The following is a 14,504-nucleotide window of genomic DNA, read 5'->3' as shown; positions in this document are numbered from 1 at the left end:
GACCACACCCGGGAATGAAAACCCTACCCTTGGGATCATGGAATTCACAATTTTGGTAAAGGGCTACCTGTTCCTTCTAATATATATTTTAGTCTGAATTTAGTATCAATAGCATTAAAGAAGACGGTATTGAAATATTTTACAAATAAACACTATATGCCATATTTGGCCCCGTCCTGGAGTCAAAACCTCTATCCCGAAGATCAAATTAAAATTTTTGGTAAGGCCTTCCTGATCTATATGACTGACTATGCAATTAATTTTTCTTCCAGATGTGAGGTTGTAAGGGAAAAATATTTTTGAAAATTGGTGAAGTTAGGCAGTGTTTGAAAATTTTCAAAGAATTGTAATTATCAGGAGTTAAAAGTGTTGAATTGTTAACGCACAATTTACGCTGACCAAATGGAAACTTTCAAGCTTATCATTCACAACAACTACATCTCTAATAAATAGTTCTAATTTGATAGTGCATGAAACATTTCTAGATTACAACTAAAATGAAACTTGTCTATAGTTTGATGCATTTGTCGATCAAGAAAGGAAAGAACAAACAAACAGCAAACAAGAAAAATATTAATTTCATATACCAGGTAGTGCCACATGTATCCATGTCAAAACACACAAACTTAATAATGAAGAGCTATGACACACTGTACACTCCTTTCCAGAAATCATTTACATGTACAAAAGTATGAATTTTTATGACTTGTACTACAGAGTGCAATGCATAATTACCGGTAACAATCGAAACATGAAAGTAGAATTAATTTTTGTAATTAATAATGAGATTCAAAATCAGAATCTATATCCAAACAAGCCAGAGAAATACATATACAATTGAAAGCAAAATTTAGGAAGTTTTTTTTTTTTTAAAATGTTCATTATGCAAGTGCAAAATTGATAACGTTAAAAGTGAATGCAACTTATCAACAAGAGTGGAAATAACTCATTTGTTAACATGAAATTTGTACAGTTCATGTTACAAGTGTAAGGGGATATACCAAAACATCCAGAAGCATAAAACAGATTCTACTTAAGTTCATATGGCACACAAAACAGTTATTATTTACATACTTGATATTTCAATGCTCTACAGAGGGTCTGTCCTGTCTCTTGATACATGTTCTCAACGTAGAATTTTTTCTTCGAAGCAATATTAGCGTTGCCATTTTGAATATTTACGACTATAGTCAGGGATACCCTTGACCAGGCTTAAATTTTTGACTTAACTTAGGTCGAGCACATAGTTTTGCCATTTTATGAAACGGACCACGACCTTTAATTTTAGCGCAAGCTTGGATATAGAGTTACAACTGCCGAACGCGCCTTGATGAGAAGAGCCCCTGTACCTGATGTGTTGACAATTAACATGGGTATCAATTAGGAAACTATCGTACTGTGTCTAATTGAATAGTATTAAAGACCGATCGAGCTTTGATGATTAACCAAATGTTACAAGGCATAAGCATATGACTGAAAGGAAAACCCGTAAATATGTGAAAATCACTAGATCTAACACAACGCAAGATATATTTTATATCGTCACACATATTTTTGCATTCCGATTTCAAGAACGGGGAAAGGGTACCTCTTCCCTTTTCCAAAGCCTTAATTGCCCTTTAACTTTCTCTTTTTACAAAATCTCCCACAAGGTGGATCGCTACACTAAAACTACTAGAACACCTAAATACCACCTACACTACTTGCGGGTTACTGTTGTAGCACTTCCCAAGAAAACAAGATAGCATGTCGCAGGAGCAAATTACTCATCATTCGGTCGAATGGTCTTTCATATGTTGTTAGGTCGTTCTTTACATACTGATTTTGACCACATATTACTCCATTTACCTGGCTCATGGCGGGTGTTACCGGTCAACAGGGAATGATTTACTCCTCCTACGCGTCCACCTCTGGTGTTTTCAGAGGTCAGTATTTTTCATATTCTCAACTATGTATTATTTATTGGATGTATAAGATTGATCGACGTTGAAATGATAAATCTAAGAACATATGCGAAAATCTATTCCAAATACATTTAATTCATAAAATGAAACATTAAATTTTATATGGCCATGATATTAGAAATTCACGAAATTGAAAATATTTTGGAATAGGGAGAAGTATTGAAACATGAAGAGTGCTCCTAGTATTGTTCTATCGTAATCTGCAAACTTCATTAGGAGCAAAACGTTAACGATTGATCACCAAACTCAAACAAAGGAAACAATCTTGTCGTTTCTACCCAAACCAAAATATATGTTCCACATGTAAAGGCACAGGAAACATGACGAGGTCACCATATGTAAAATTTCTAAATATATAATCTTCGAAAAGTGTCCTACTTCGGAGTAGAAAATCTCGACAATAAGATGAAGCTATCACTAATTCTGTAGGTAATACGCTCAGTCCCGTGAGTAGAAACCAATAAGAAAATCAAAAAATGTGTTCTTCTTAATTATCATGTTTAATAATGTACAATTTTACAAGATATCAATTTCTCATTCCTTTCAAATTTCATGTTCTCTATTTCAACAACAGAAATGAAAGTAATGACGTTTTGTGTACCTCATCAAAACAGAATACAACATTAATCCAATGTATTCATTCATATTGTTGGCACTGATTGAAAATTCTTTTGAAAAACGACCAAATTGATCAAAAATTTTAATACCGCAGTCTTCTTTGTGTCGTAATTGATTGGAGAGAAACAAATATTGATATAGATATTATATGTACAATACATGTACTAATTTTTATGTGGTAAAATGTTCCGAAATTCTAGAGAATTTTAGCATGCAATATCTGAGCTATTATTGAATGCCAATTTCCCAAGAAATATTGGGATCCGCACAGAAACGTTCCGGGTATAAGTTAACGTTATTGCAATCTAGCTGTAAACAAAGATCAGCAAGCTCTGGTAGCAGGTTTCAATACCTATCAAATATCAATTAATTTTAGTAATATTTTGAATTTGATATACAGTTAAGGAGCAGCAAATATTATGATTCATAATCTGAAAAATTTCACTAGCATTGATCGATGCAGTTGAATGAATGTTGGAATTATGTGTAACTGATTTATCAGTGCCAATGATGTTCCAGAACAAGAAAATTAATAAATAATCATCATAAAACAACTGACTTATAGTGTAACTACATAATAAAGGAGTCATTAAACTTTTATTGGTAAATATTAGTCATTGTTGAGTGTTAAAAATTTGCTCACAAATCCATAAATAAAATCACAAATCCATAAACCCAACTCGGCCAATACTCACCAAAGTCAGTTCAATAACCATATATATATGTAATATTGATCGGAGAATTACAACTTTGGATCATTCAGTAAGGATATCATTTAAATTGTAAGCAAATTTGATAAAGAATGAAATATATACATATACACACATGAATAACAATTCAAATATTTAACGATCATTTCATTTCTTTCATTCGTCTTGCACAAACCAGAGCGAACAAAAACAACTAAAGATTATTCGTTGCAAAAAATACATAACATGAATGTAATTGCAGCATATAATATAGGGAAGTATTCAAATATTATGCACTTTATAGAGGTTCACAACTTGTCAACATCAGTTGTACCTATGTACATACAGTATAACGCACATTATACGTACTGTATTTCTATTGCACACAAATCCATTTTAATGTCAATGTCTTTTTATGTCAATATGGGAATGTTGAGGATGTTAAATACATTAAGATAATTCACATTCCATTCATACATGCAGGGAATGTTAAAATTATTTTTAATCGTTGTTTTGCAGTGTAGTCTAGTATTGTCTATCAGATATTGCAGAGTATTATTTCATATGAGGATATTTTAAAAACCAATTTCATTGGATATATCTAATATGTGTAGCAATATAGTTCACTAATCCTTATACATGCGAATGTTTCATAAACATGGTAGGAATGACAAAAGCAGAGCTTTCATATGAAGTGAAAATTACAGATCAATATCATATGGTTAATAATGAGATCCAACAAATATAAATTTAGCACCGTGTCTTAGTACCATTATGAATGGGACTAAAAGCACGAAAATATAAATATATCACAATAGTTTAGATTTTCCCCATGGACACTAGAATATGTTCCAAGGATTTCACTTCCGGCCTTGAACCGGTAGCACTATTGGCAAGGTGATGCGGCAAGTTTTTCATATCTTGATCAACCTTTCCTTCACACGCACTTCTGGAATTTGTGTTCCAGAAAATAATTTCTGAAAAATCTGCAGATTTGTTTTAAGATGTTGTCATCAAGTACTCAGAAATTGTTGTTCTACATGCATTCCCTCGTAATGTTTTTGGCTTGGAACCAACATGAAGATAGAGAAAAAAATGACAAGATTGGTCCGATACTTTGTATCACGTAATTGGCAAAGGAATGACATCACAACTAGTTTTAGCACTTGAGCAGGAGGCAATTTCAGATATCAGGGATGTTCTTTCCAGTTATCACCTAATCAGAAAATAAATTGTCACAAGAGATAGAAACAAAATAACAGACGACATAAAAAGTCTTCTGCTGGAGTTTTCGGCATCTATAACGCCCTTCGACCCTTGAATACTATTAGTTCCTGTTCTGTTGGGAAAAGTTTTCGAGCGATCTGAAGTCATACCACTCGGACTCTCTGTGATGGATGAATGTGTATTCGGATTGCAATGTGCTGTAATTTAAAGTTTTTTCGTAATTAACAAAAGTTTGAATAAATCTGATGAAGAAAACTGAAGCATCAATGAAGGGGCATTGAAAAAATCAAGATTCAACAATCTTCAAATACTTCCAATAAATAATATATTGTCCTTAAAGCTTTGATAATTAAATAAATCTGAGGAGAAATGCATAGTATGACAAACATAAATATCGATTAGAAACAGAAACGTGTATAGCAAATCTTATACAAACCTCTCGGTTGAAACAACAAGTAATTGATGGACGACCTACTGACTGTTGTTCTCCTCATACAAAATTCATCCTCTTGTACCTCAATGCCATTGTCGGTCACTGTAAAGGACTGAGAAGTCCAAAAGAACATAGCAGTTACTGGTTAATCTTACAAAGCTCTGATACAATCAAACATAGCAGTTACTGGTTAATCTTACAAAGCTCTGATACTATTAGTTACACAGTTAGTTAGTGACCTGATACGGAAAAATACATGGTATGAAAAGAAAACCCGTATCGGGAGAGGCGAAGCCTCGTCGGATACGGGTTTTCTTTCCACATCATGTATTTTTTCGTAACAGGTCACTAACTGTGTAACGAATTTATCATGTCGAAGACCTCTAACTGTATATGTGGGGGTCTATATCATACAACTTAGTCTCCCCAAAATCGTTTCGCCATTTTGTCACGGCTGCAAGTCGAACCCGACAATAAATTACTCGCTCAATACGGATTTTCCCGCATGATACGGTTTTTTTAACGGCGTCATGTGACCAAGATCTGACCAATTAGATTTCAACAATTTCGTCTGAGGCGTGATAAAATCAAACATAGTAGTTACTGATTAATCTTACAAAGCTCTAATACACTTTCTCGTCTGTGTACTTAGAAGTATGAACGGTGTAAGTGGAAGTTTTGAACAAGAGGCCTTATCGGTCACCTGAGAGCTATGAGCTATGAATCTATCATAATTATTTTCCTATTCTGCATATCTATGCTAAATTCTAATATTCAGCAGCAGTGTAAAACAATGTTCTTAAAACACAAATGCCCCCGGAAGTAATGATACTGATGAAAGAATTTTCATAATATATGTTACATTAACACTATACGATTGTTTTGGATCATGCCAAGAGTCATAACCCTGGGGTTGCGAAATTCATAATTTTGGTACATCCACTTTTGCTTTACCTAAATATGCATTTTGTTATCATACTGTATCAGCAAAATCTAAGACGAAGTCTTTCACAATCATGATAATTTTGGCCCAAGCCTGGAACCAAAACCCTTACAACTGGGATAATGAAATTTACAATTTCGGTATAGGGCGTCTTCCAAATACATATTTAGATTCAATAGCATTAAATGATGTTATTTAAATGTTTTATACATAAACATTACATGCGGAGTTGGCCCCGCCCTGAAGACGAAATCTCTACCCCGGGGATCATGAAATTTACAATTTTGGTAGAATGTTTAATTGGTAAGTTACATATGTAATCACGATGTCCATTCTGACCACGTCCTGATACCAAAACCCCTACCCCTGTGATCATGAAATTTTCAATTTTGGTAAAAGGCTACATGCTCTTTCTAAATATATATTTACTTTCAAGTTAGTATCAATAGCATTAAACAAAATGTTCTTTAAATGTTTACACATAAACACTATATGCCAAGTTTCGTTGGTTGTATGTTGTACACTAAGTATTGTTCAAGAATTTTCCCCTCATATGGAGACGTCATTATTGCATGTGAAGGGCTACAAAATTTAGGCCTATACTCTGTGCTTACGGCCTTTGAGCAGGGAGGGGTCTTTATCGTGCAACAAATGCTGTGACACGGGACCTCGGGTTTTACGGTCTCATCCGAAGGACCATCCCATTTGGTCGCCTCTTACGACAAGTAAAGGGTACTGAGGACCTATTCTAACCCGGATCCCAACGGGATTGACAAGTTTGGTTCCGCATTGGAATCAGAACCTCTACTCCGGGGATCATGAAATTTACAATTTTGGTAGAGGGGTTTCAGCTCTATATCACTATAAATTTAGTTTTGTTTACAGACGTACGGTTTTAAAGAGGATTTCTAAAAATTTGTTAAGTTTGGCAGTTTTTGCCCTGCCCTTGAGGCCTCAGGAATGTAGGGATCTTGAAATTTACACTATACGCCCCCCTTGTCAAGCTCAGTTACTCCAATTACCTTAACCTATGACATTGGCCATAAAAACCTGGTACTAGTGTAACTTCAGAACATGGTCTACTAGAGACACGGAATCTTTAACAATGATGATTAAACGACTGGTCCTGTAAACTGATTTACTCAACAAACCAGTATATGTATTGTAAACATAACTTAGAGCGAATGGTTCATTTGGGAGACTTTTTAATGGGAAGATTACAGTCATATCTGGTTTTCATTGTTTTCTTCGAATTAACATAAATTTGAATCAGTTTTTCAGACACAACAAATCAAATGTACTTTTTTACTTTATAAACCATGAAAGTAATTGATTTTATTATCTTTTCCTGTTATCTGATACGATTATACTTTATGTTGCTGACTTACCAGACATTTGGCAGGTTTGAAGAGTTTTGGAGACTGTACTATGACGTAGTGTGCATTACCCTCCTCCCAGTCTGACAGGCATCTCCATATCTTCACTGTGAAATAAAATCGCTGGATCTTTAGAATTGATATCCACAATAGATAAAATAAAAATGCCGATTTTTGTTAAATCCACTTAATCGACAGCCACGTTGTTTACTAAGTCATCGTTAAGCTACGTATAACGGAAAGATGAAAGTATGGAAAGACATATCGGGTTTGCAAGTCTAAAGAGGCCCTTGGGCCATATCGCTCAGTTGATTCACCTTGGCCCCACTGTTGTTCAGATATTGTGATTTTAAAATGAGTTTTTGCAATCTGTATTCCCATGAAATTTTTTTACCACATATTGTAGTTCCAATCTACCCCCCATAGGATCATGATGTAACCATGATACAAGGTCAATTTAAAAAAAAAAAAAATCATGGTATGAAATGTAAGGTCTTTCCATAAGAAATCTATATATAACACATGGAATCCCTACCTTAGAGTAATTCCACTCTCCTGTGACGTCATAAGATTTTGCAAAATCAATGATTTATTATGCCCCCCTTATTGCTTTGCACTTGTCGGTCGGTCGGTATGTCAGTCGGTCGGAAGACCACATCTTGTCCGCTCAATATCTTAAGAACCATTCACTTGATCATAATGATATTTCATATGTATGTTGGTTAATAGTAGAGGATAACTCCCATTGTTTCTCAGATCAAAAGGTCAAGGGTCAATCCACTCTGGACATAGGAATATACTGTCCACTCAATATCTTGAAAACCCTTTGCTTGACAGACATCAAACTTGGTACACAGGTACATCTTCAGGAGAATATGACCCCTATTGATTTTGAGGTTACATGGTCAAAGGTCAATGGTTGAACTGGACATGGTAATATATTGTCTCCTATATTTTAAGAATTATTTGCTTCATTGACACCAACCTTGGTACAGCATAAGGAGTGGATGACCCCTATTGATTTTTAGGTCACATGGTCAATCCACTCTTGACATAGGAAGATATTGTCTGCTCAATATTTTGAATTGATGATACTACTATCATAATCAATTAAATGATGCTTTTCATTTACGCACCATGGGGGGCATATGTGTTTTACAAACATCTCTTGTTTAGATTTATGCATGGTAGTAACATACATTTTTTGGAGACTTTTTCGATAGTTATTGTATAAAATCTTGTTAATAATAAAATAGTTCAAAGGTCTGATTTATATATGAATAATCAACGATATGTTTCAAAACATTGAATCCCATGACAATAACTATTTCCAGTTATTTCTTTATCAAGTCCATTATCCGATAGATTTTCAATATTTTCACAGACATTTTGTATAGTTTTGTAAAGAAACAGCTTCATGAAATTGTTATGAATACCTTCATATCGTCATGACCAATTTTTGTTAACTTTTGATGATGCTGTTTAAGGAAAATTGCAATTTTTGCCGTTCATATATGGTTCTGTTTAAATATGTCTCACATCTTGAAATGTGTGATGACCTATATATTTTATCAAATAATTTATTAGTTTTAACTTTAATAAATGGAAATAAATACATTTTCTATATTTTTATCAGATAACAATGTGAGTATGGAGTTAGTTCAGAGGATATTTAACCTTTCTTAAGAGCAAGTCAAAATCCAAGATCAAAATATGAAATATGTATCATTAACCATTCAAAATTATGAGCTGGTAATACTTTAAAGTTTAAACTTTGGGTCAAAATCCAAGGTCAAAGCAACAAGGTCAAACATGGCATTAAATGAAGTTTCTTGACATAAGAAATATGTATACAAAATATGAAAGCCCTACCTTACATAGTTGAGAAGATATTGCCTAAGTTAGTTTTTTTAAAAAGCAGGTCAAAGGCCAAAGTCATTAGGTCAAAAGCTTTGGTACCAAAAGAATGGTCTTGTCACAATGAAAACACATATGAAATATGAGAGCACTATCACTCACCATTCAAAAGTTACAGACAGGCAGAACAAAACAATATCCCCCCAGTCTTTAGCCACGAAGTTGGATCCACAGAGCTTAGGAACATTTGCATTTTGATATGATTTAGTGTGGTCGTGCTAATCTTGAAAAGAATGTGCTTTTATTAATTTCCTGAATATTTTCATATCCTACTTTGATCCTATTATGGCTCCACCCCACATCCGGGGCCCCTGAATTGAACAAACTTGAATTTGCACTATCGGGAGGTCCTTGCATATGGATATGGCCAAATCATGGCCCAGCTGTTGTTATTCAAAGATGTTTCTCTATATATTCCCATATAAAACTTTGATCCCTTATTGTGCACGTGGCCCCATCTTACCCCCATGGTCATGATTTGAACATACTTCAATCTGCACTACCTGGGGATTTACAAATTTATGAGTATTCGTGTCCCTGTTGTTATCAAGAAGATTTTTCCTATGTATTCCCATGTAAAACTTTGATTCCCTATTGTTGCCTCATCTTACCTCCGGGGGTCGGTGAGGTCATGATTTGAACATCCTTCAATCTGCATTACCTGGAGATGCCTGCATATTAATATGAGTATTCATGGCCCTGCTGTTATTGAACAGACGATTTTTCCTTTATATTTTCATGTAAAACTTTGATACCATACTATGGCCCAACCCTACCCCCAGGGACCACAATTTGAACAAATTCAAATCTGCACTATCTGGGAATGCTTGCATATTAATATGATTAACCAGGGCTCTGTTATTCTTGAGAAGACGAGTTTTTAAAGATTTATCCTATATATCCGCTTTTAAAACTTTGATATCATTATGGCCCATGCTACCCCGGGGGGCATGACTTGAACAAACATCAAACTGCACTAACTGGGGATGATTGCATGTTAATATGAGTATTCATGGCGGTCATGCTGTAAGATTTTAAAAGATTTTCTTATATACGATGCCCAATTATGGCCTCACCCTACCCAAGGGACCACAATATGAGCAAACATAAATCTGCACTACCTGGGGATGCATGCATAGTAATACAATTACATGTATAATCATGATGTTCTTAAGAAGATTTTAAAAGATTTATCATATATATCACTATGGAAATTTTGATCCCCTATTGTGGGCCCACCCTAACCCCAGAGGCCATTATTTAAACAAGCTTCAATCTGCAGTATGTCAGGAAGCTTTCATGTAAATTTCAACTTTTCTGGCCTAGTAGTTTCTAAGAAGATTTTTAAATGACTCCAACCTATTTAGTCTTTGAGAGAGCGTGACTCTTCATTGAAACAAATTTGAATCCCGTTCACCAAAGGATGATTTTGTGCCAAGTTTGATTGAAATTGGCTCAGAGGTTCTTAAAAAGATTTTTTAAAAATTCCACAAAATCCTTACTAATTCTTAATTATCTCCACTTCAAAAATGGCGTGACACTTCATTTGAAAAAAAATGAATTCTCTTTACCCAAGCATGCTTTGTGGCATGCTTGGCTGAAATTATCCCTGTGGTTCTGGAAAAAGTTGAAAATATAAAAATTTTACGAACAGACGGACGGACATACTGATGTCAGACAAAAAGTGACCAGAATACATGTAGCTCACTTGAACTGTTACGTTGACCGTCTGCTGTACGAAAATATCTGATAAATGTAAAATAATTCAGCATTCTGAGTAAAAGCCCGAAAGAAAAGTTTTGAATTTCGATTTAAATTGAATAAACAAACCTGATTGAAGGTTGATTGGACACTTTTTCTTAATGACGATTTCTTGGGGCAAACTACACCCGATAATAAATTCACCAGTGCAGTCTGAGGTTTTGTCAGTGAAACCAAAACTACCCACACCTTGCACTGGGCAATTCCTTGGCTTTACGTCATCAGCTGAAAACGTGAAAAAAATCTTTATCATTTAGAAAAATGTTGCAGTGTTCTGGTGGCTGTCTTAAAGTAAATGTGGTAATTCTTATTATCCAAATATGTCTCCATGTGTGAAATATATACATTCGCATTGCAATATATCTACTTATAATAGCTCATTACACTACTGTTTTAATTCAATGGCTCGTTAAAACACCTCTGAGGAAGTATGATTTCACCATAGTAAAAGAGCTTGCTCTCTATTATTTTATATGAATTTTTTTAATGAGCTACCTTAATATATTCAGTAAATTGTTTGAATGAAACATATTGCGTATGTTACCTTGCTTTACACAATGATCTGGCAAAATTTTACTCACCAATCAATATTCGCTTTTCTCCTGTCGTGAATGTTCTGTCATCACAAGCTGTGAACTCATCATTTAAAGGTTGTCCTGGAACAAATTTTGAGAAAATTTCGATGTGAATAGCATATATTTAGTACTAGTTAAACATTTTAGAACATAAAATATATGTTAATCATTTAAAAGACTTTGATGATTTTACTTCTGGTATCATCCCCAACATCTTTTCAACGGTAAGTCACATTTAAAATACGGTATGATCATTATTCAGATATGAATTCAATATCACAAGACATCATTACAAAAGTTAATTATCTACCGAGCTCCATCTCTAGTACTTTGCCATCGACATCCCTCTGCTTTATTTGTACGCATCTGTAGTTTGACTCACTGTAAACAAAACATATATTTTGGGTTATTTTTAGGTACGAATGTGGTTCCACTGACATTTCAATGCTATTTTCAACAGGGTTTGAACGTTCTTAAACACTAAATTGTACGTCATTCCACTGATGATGTTACACGTATCATATAAACGTGTCAATATTCTATCAACAAATCAGATTCTATTATATATTCAAATACGGGATATTGGAACTATAAAATTTTGGAACTCTTCAGAAAAAGAAGTTACGAAAATCATGTGTCACTTGGACAACTCTTGTATACAAATTAGCGATAGATTAAAGACGATTCATATTTTTCTGATACAAAAATATCTACCTGATTTAAAGATTACCGATATTCTTAAAGTCGCGAGCGAATACCCTAGTACCAAAAAACATGAGTTATTAGATTAAATTTTCGTTTGGTAGCAGAATACAACACCAAAAATATAATAATAATAATAACATCTAAAGATTTTCCATATATTTTCGCATGTAAAACTTTGATCCCTATTGTGGCCCCATCCTACCCCCGGGTCCATGATTTTTACAAACTTGAATCTGCACTATGTCAGGAAGCTTTCATGTAAATGTGAACTTCTTTGGCCCAATGGTTCTTGAGAAAAGGATTTTTTTCTATTTATTAGTATGTAAAATTTTGATCCCCTATTGTGGCCCGATGCTACCCCTGGGGGCCATTATTTAACAAACTTAAATCTGCACTATGTCAGGACGCTTTCATGTAAAATTCTACTTTCCTGGCTCAGTGGTTTTTGAGAATTTAAAAAAAAAAATTTAATCCCCATATGTGGCCTCATCCTACCCCCGGGGGACATGATGTTTACAAACTTGAATCTGCACTATGTCAGGAAGCTTTCATACAAATGTAAACTTCTTTGGCCCAATGGTTCTTGAGAAGAAGATTTTTAAAGATTTTTTCTACATATTAGTATGTAAAACTTTGATCCGCTATTGCGGCCCCATCCTACTCCTGGGGCCATGATTTAAAAAAAAATTGAATCTGAACTATGTCAGGAAGCTTTCATGTAAATCTCAATTTTTTTGGCCCAGTGTTTCTTGAGAAGAAGATTTTTAAAAAATTTCCCTATATATTTGTACATGTATGTAAAATTTTAATCCCCTATTTTGGTCCCATACTACCCCAAGGGGTCATGATTTTAACAAACTTGAATCTGCACAATGTCAGGAAGCTTTCATGTAATTTTCAGCTCCTCTGGTCCAGTGAGTCTTGAGGAGCAGATTTTTAAATGACCCCACCCTATTTTTGCGATTACCCCCCCCCCCCCCCCCCCCCTTCAAGAGGACATGACCCTTCATTTGAACAAAATTGAAAGCCCTTCACCCAAGGATGTTTTGTGCCAAGTTTGGTTGAAAATGGCCCAGTGGTTCTGGAGAAGATGAAAATGTGAAAAGTTTACGCCGACGACGACAGACTAAAAATAACAAGAGGTCCACAGGCCTTAACGGTCACCTGAGTACTAGTGAAAAAGTATCACTACTCTCAAGCGCTATGAAATCTAGAATACATTTCCTGTTCTGAATATCTATGCTAAATTCTAATGTTCAGCAACCGTATAAAACAAAACGTGTTCTTAAAACTTCACTGCCCTCAAAAGTGCATACACCGATGAAAGTCTTTACATAATATAATAGGTGTATTAACATTAAAACATCAAAATATACGACTAATTTGGACCCATCCCATAAAGTCAAATCCCTGGGTTGTGAAATTCACCATTTTTGTACATCCTTTTCTGCTTTTCCTAAGTATGCATTTTGATTTTATACAGTATCAACAAACTTACACATAAATACTATTTACTAAGTTTGGCCCCACCTTAGGGTCAGAACCTCTACTCTGGGGATTATCAAATTTACAATTTTGGTAGAAGACTACTTGCTCTTTCTAAATATCCATTTAGTTTCAATTTAGTATCAATAGCACTAAAGAAGATGTTATTTAAGTGTTTTGCACATAGTCTCTATATAGTAAGTTTGGCCCCGCCCTGGGGTCAAAACACCTACACCTACCCCGAGGATCATGAAATTCACAATTTTGGTAGAGGCTTCCCTCCTCTACATCACTGTGCATTTAGTTTCTCTTTAACATGTGCGGTTCTAGAGAAGATTTTTGAAAATCGGTCAATTTTGGGCAGTTTTTGCCCCACCCCTAAGGCCCCTGGGGTGCAGGAATCCTGAAATTCACAATTTTTGTCCCCCTTGTTCCAAAGATGCTTCATACCAAATTTGAAAAGAATTGGAATGATAGTTATTAAGAAGAATTTAAAAATGTCTATTACTCACACATTCAATAACTGACCATTTTGGCCCCACCCTGATACCAAAACCCCTACCCCTGGGATCATCAAATTTACAATTTTGGTAAAGGACTACCTGCTCTTTCTAAATATTCATTTAGTTTGAATTCAGTATCAATAGCACTAAAGAAGATGTTATTGAAGTGTTTTACACATAAACACTATATACCAAGTTTGGCCCTGCCCTGGGGTCAGAACCCCTACCCCGGGGATCATGAAATTTACAATTTTGGTAGAGGTCTTCCTGCTCTACATCACCAAGCATTTAGTTTTTCTTATACATGT

At 34.7% G+C, this 14,504-nt stretch overlaps 1 protein-coding gene across 2 annotated transcripts in view; it reads right to left on the bottom strand.

The window, feature by feature from the left end:
* Positions 1-2,445: 2,445 nt before the first annotated feature.
* LOC125671006 (uncharacterized) overlaps positions 2,446-14,504 on the bottom strand; it is a 65,531-nt gene continuing 53,472 nt past the window's right edge. For both annotated transcript variants that reach the window (XM_048906482.2, XM_056162798.1), the window contains 6 exons: positions 11,814-11,884; positions 11,510-11,584; positions 10,998-11,153; positions 7,263-7,357; positions 4,935-5,043; positions 2,446-4,695 (listed from right to left, as the gene is read on the bottom strand). In XM_048906482.2, coding sequence (XP_048762439.1) covers positions 4,484-4,695; positions 4,935-5,043; positions 7,263-7,357; positions 10,998-11,153; positions 11,510-11,584; positions 11,814-11,884 — 718 coding nt within the window. In that variant the 3' untranslated portion in view covers positions 2,446-4,483. The remainder of the gene's footprint in view (positions 4,696-4,934; positions 5,044-7,262; positions 7,358-10,997; positions 11,154-11,509; positions 11,585-11,813; positions 11,885-14,504) is intronic.

This window comes from Ostrea edulis, chromosome 4 (assembly GCF_947568905.1).
Source record: "Ostrea edulis chromosome 4, xbOstEdul1.1, whole genome shotgun sequence".
Classification (NCBI taxonomy): Eukaryota; Metazoa; Mollusca; class Bivalvia; order Ostreida; family Ostreidae; genus Ostrea; species Ostrea edulis.
The sequence above is the reverse complement of the archived record's forward strand: the minus strand, read 5'-3'. Positions and strand labels throughout refer to the sequence as shown.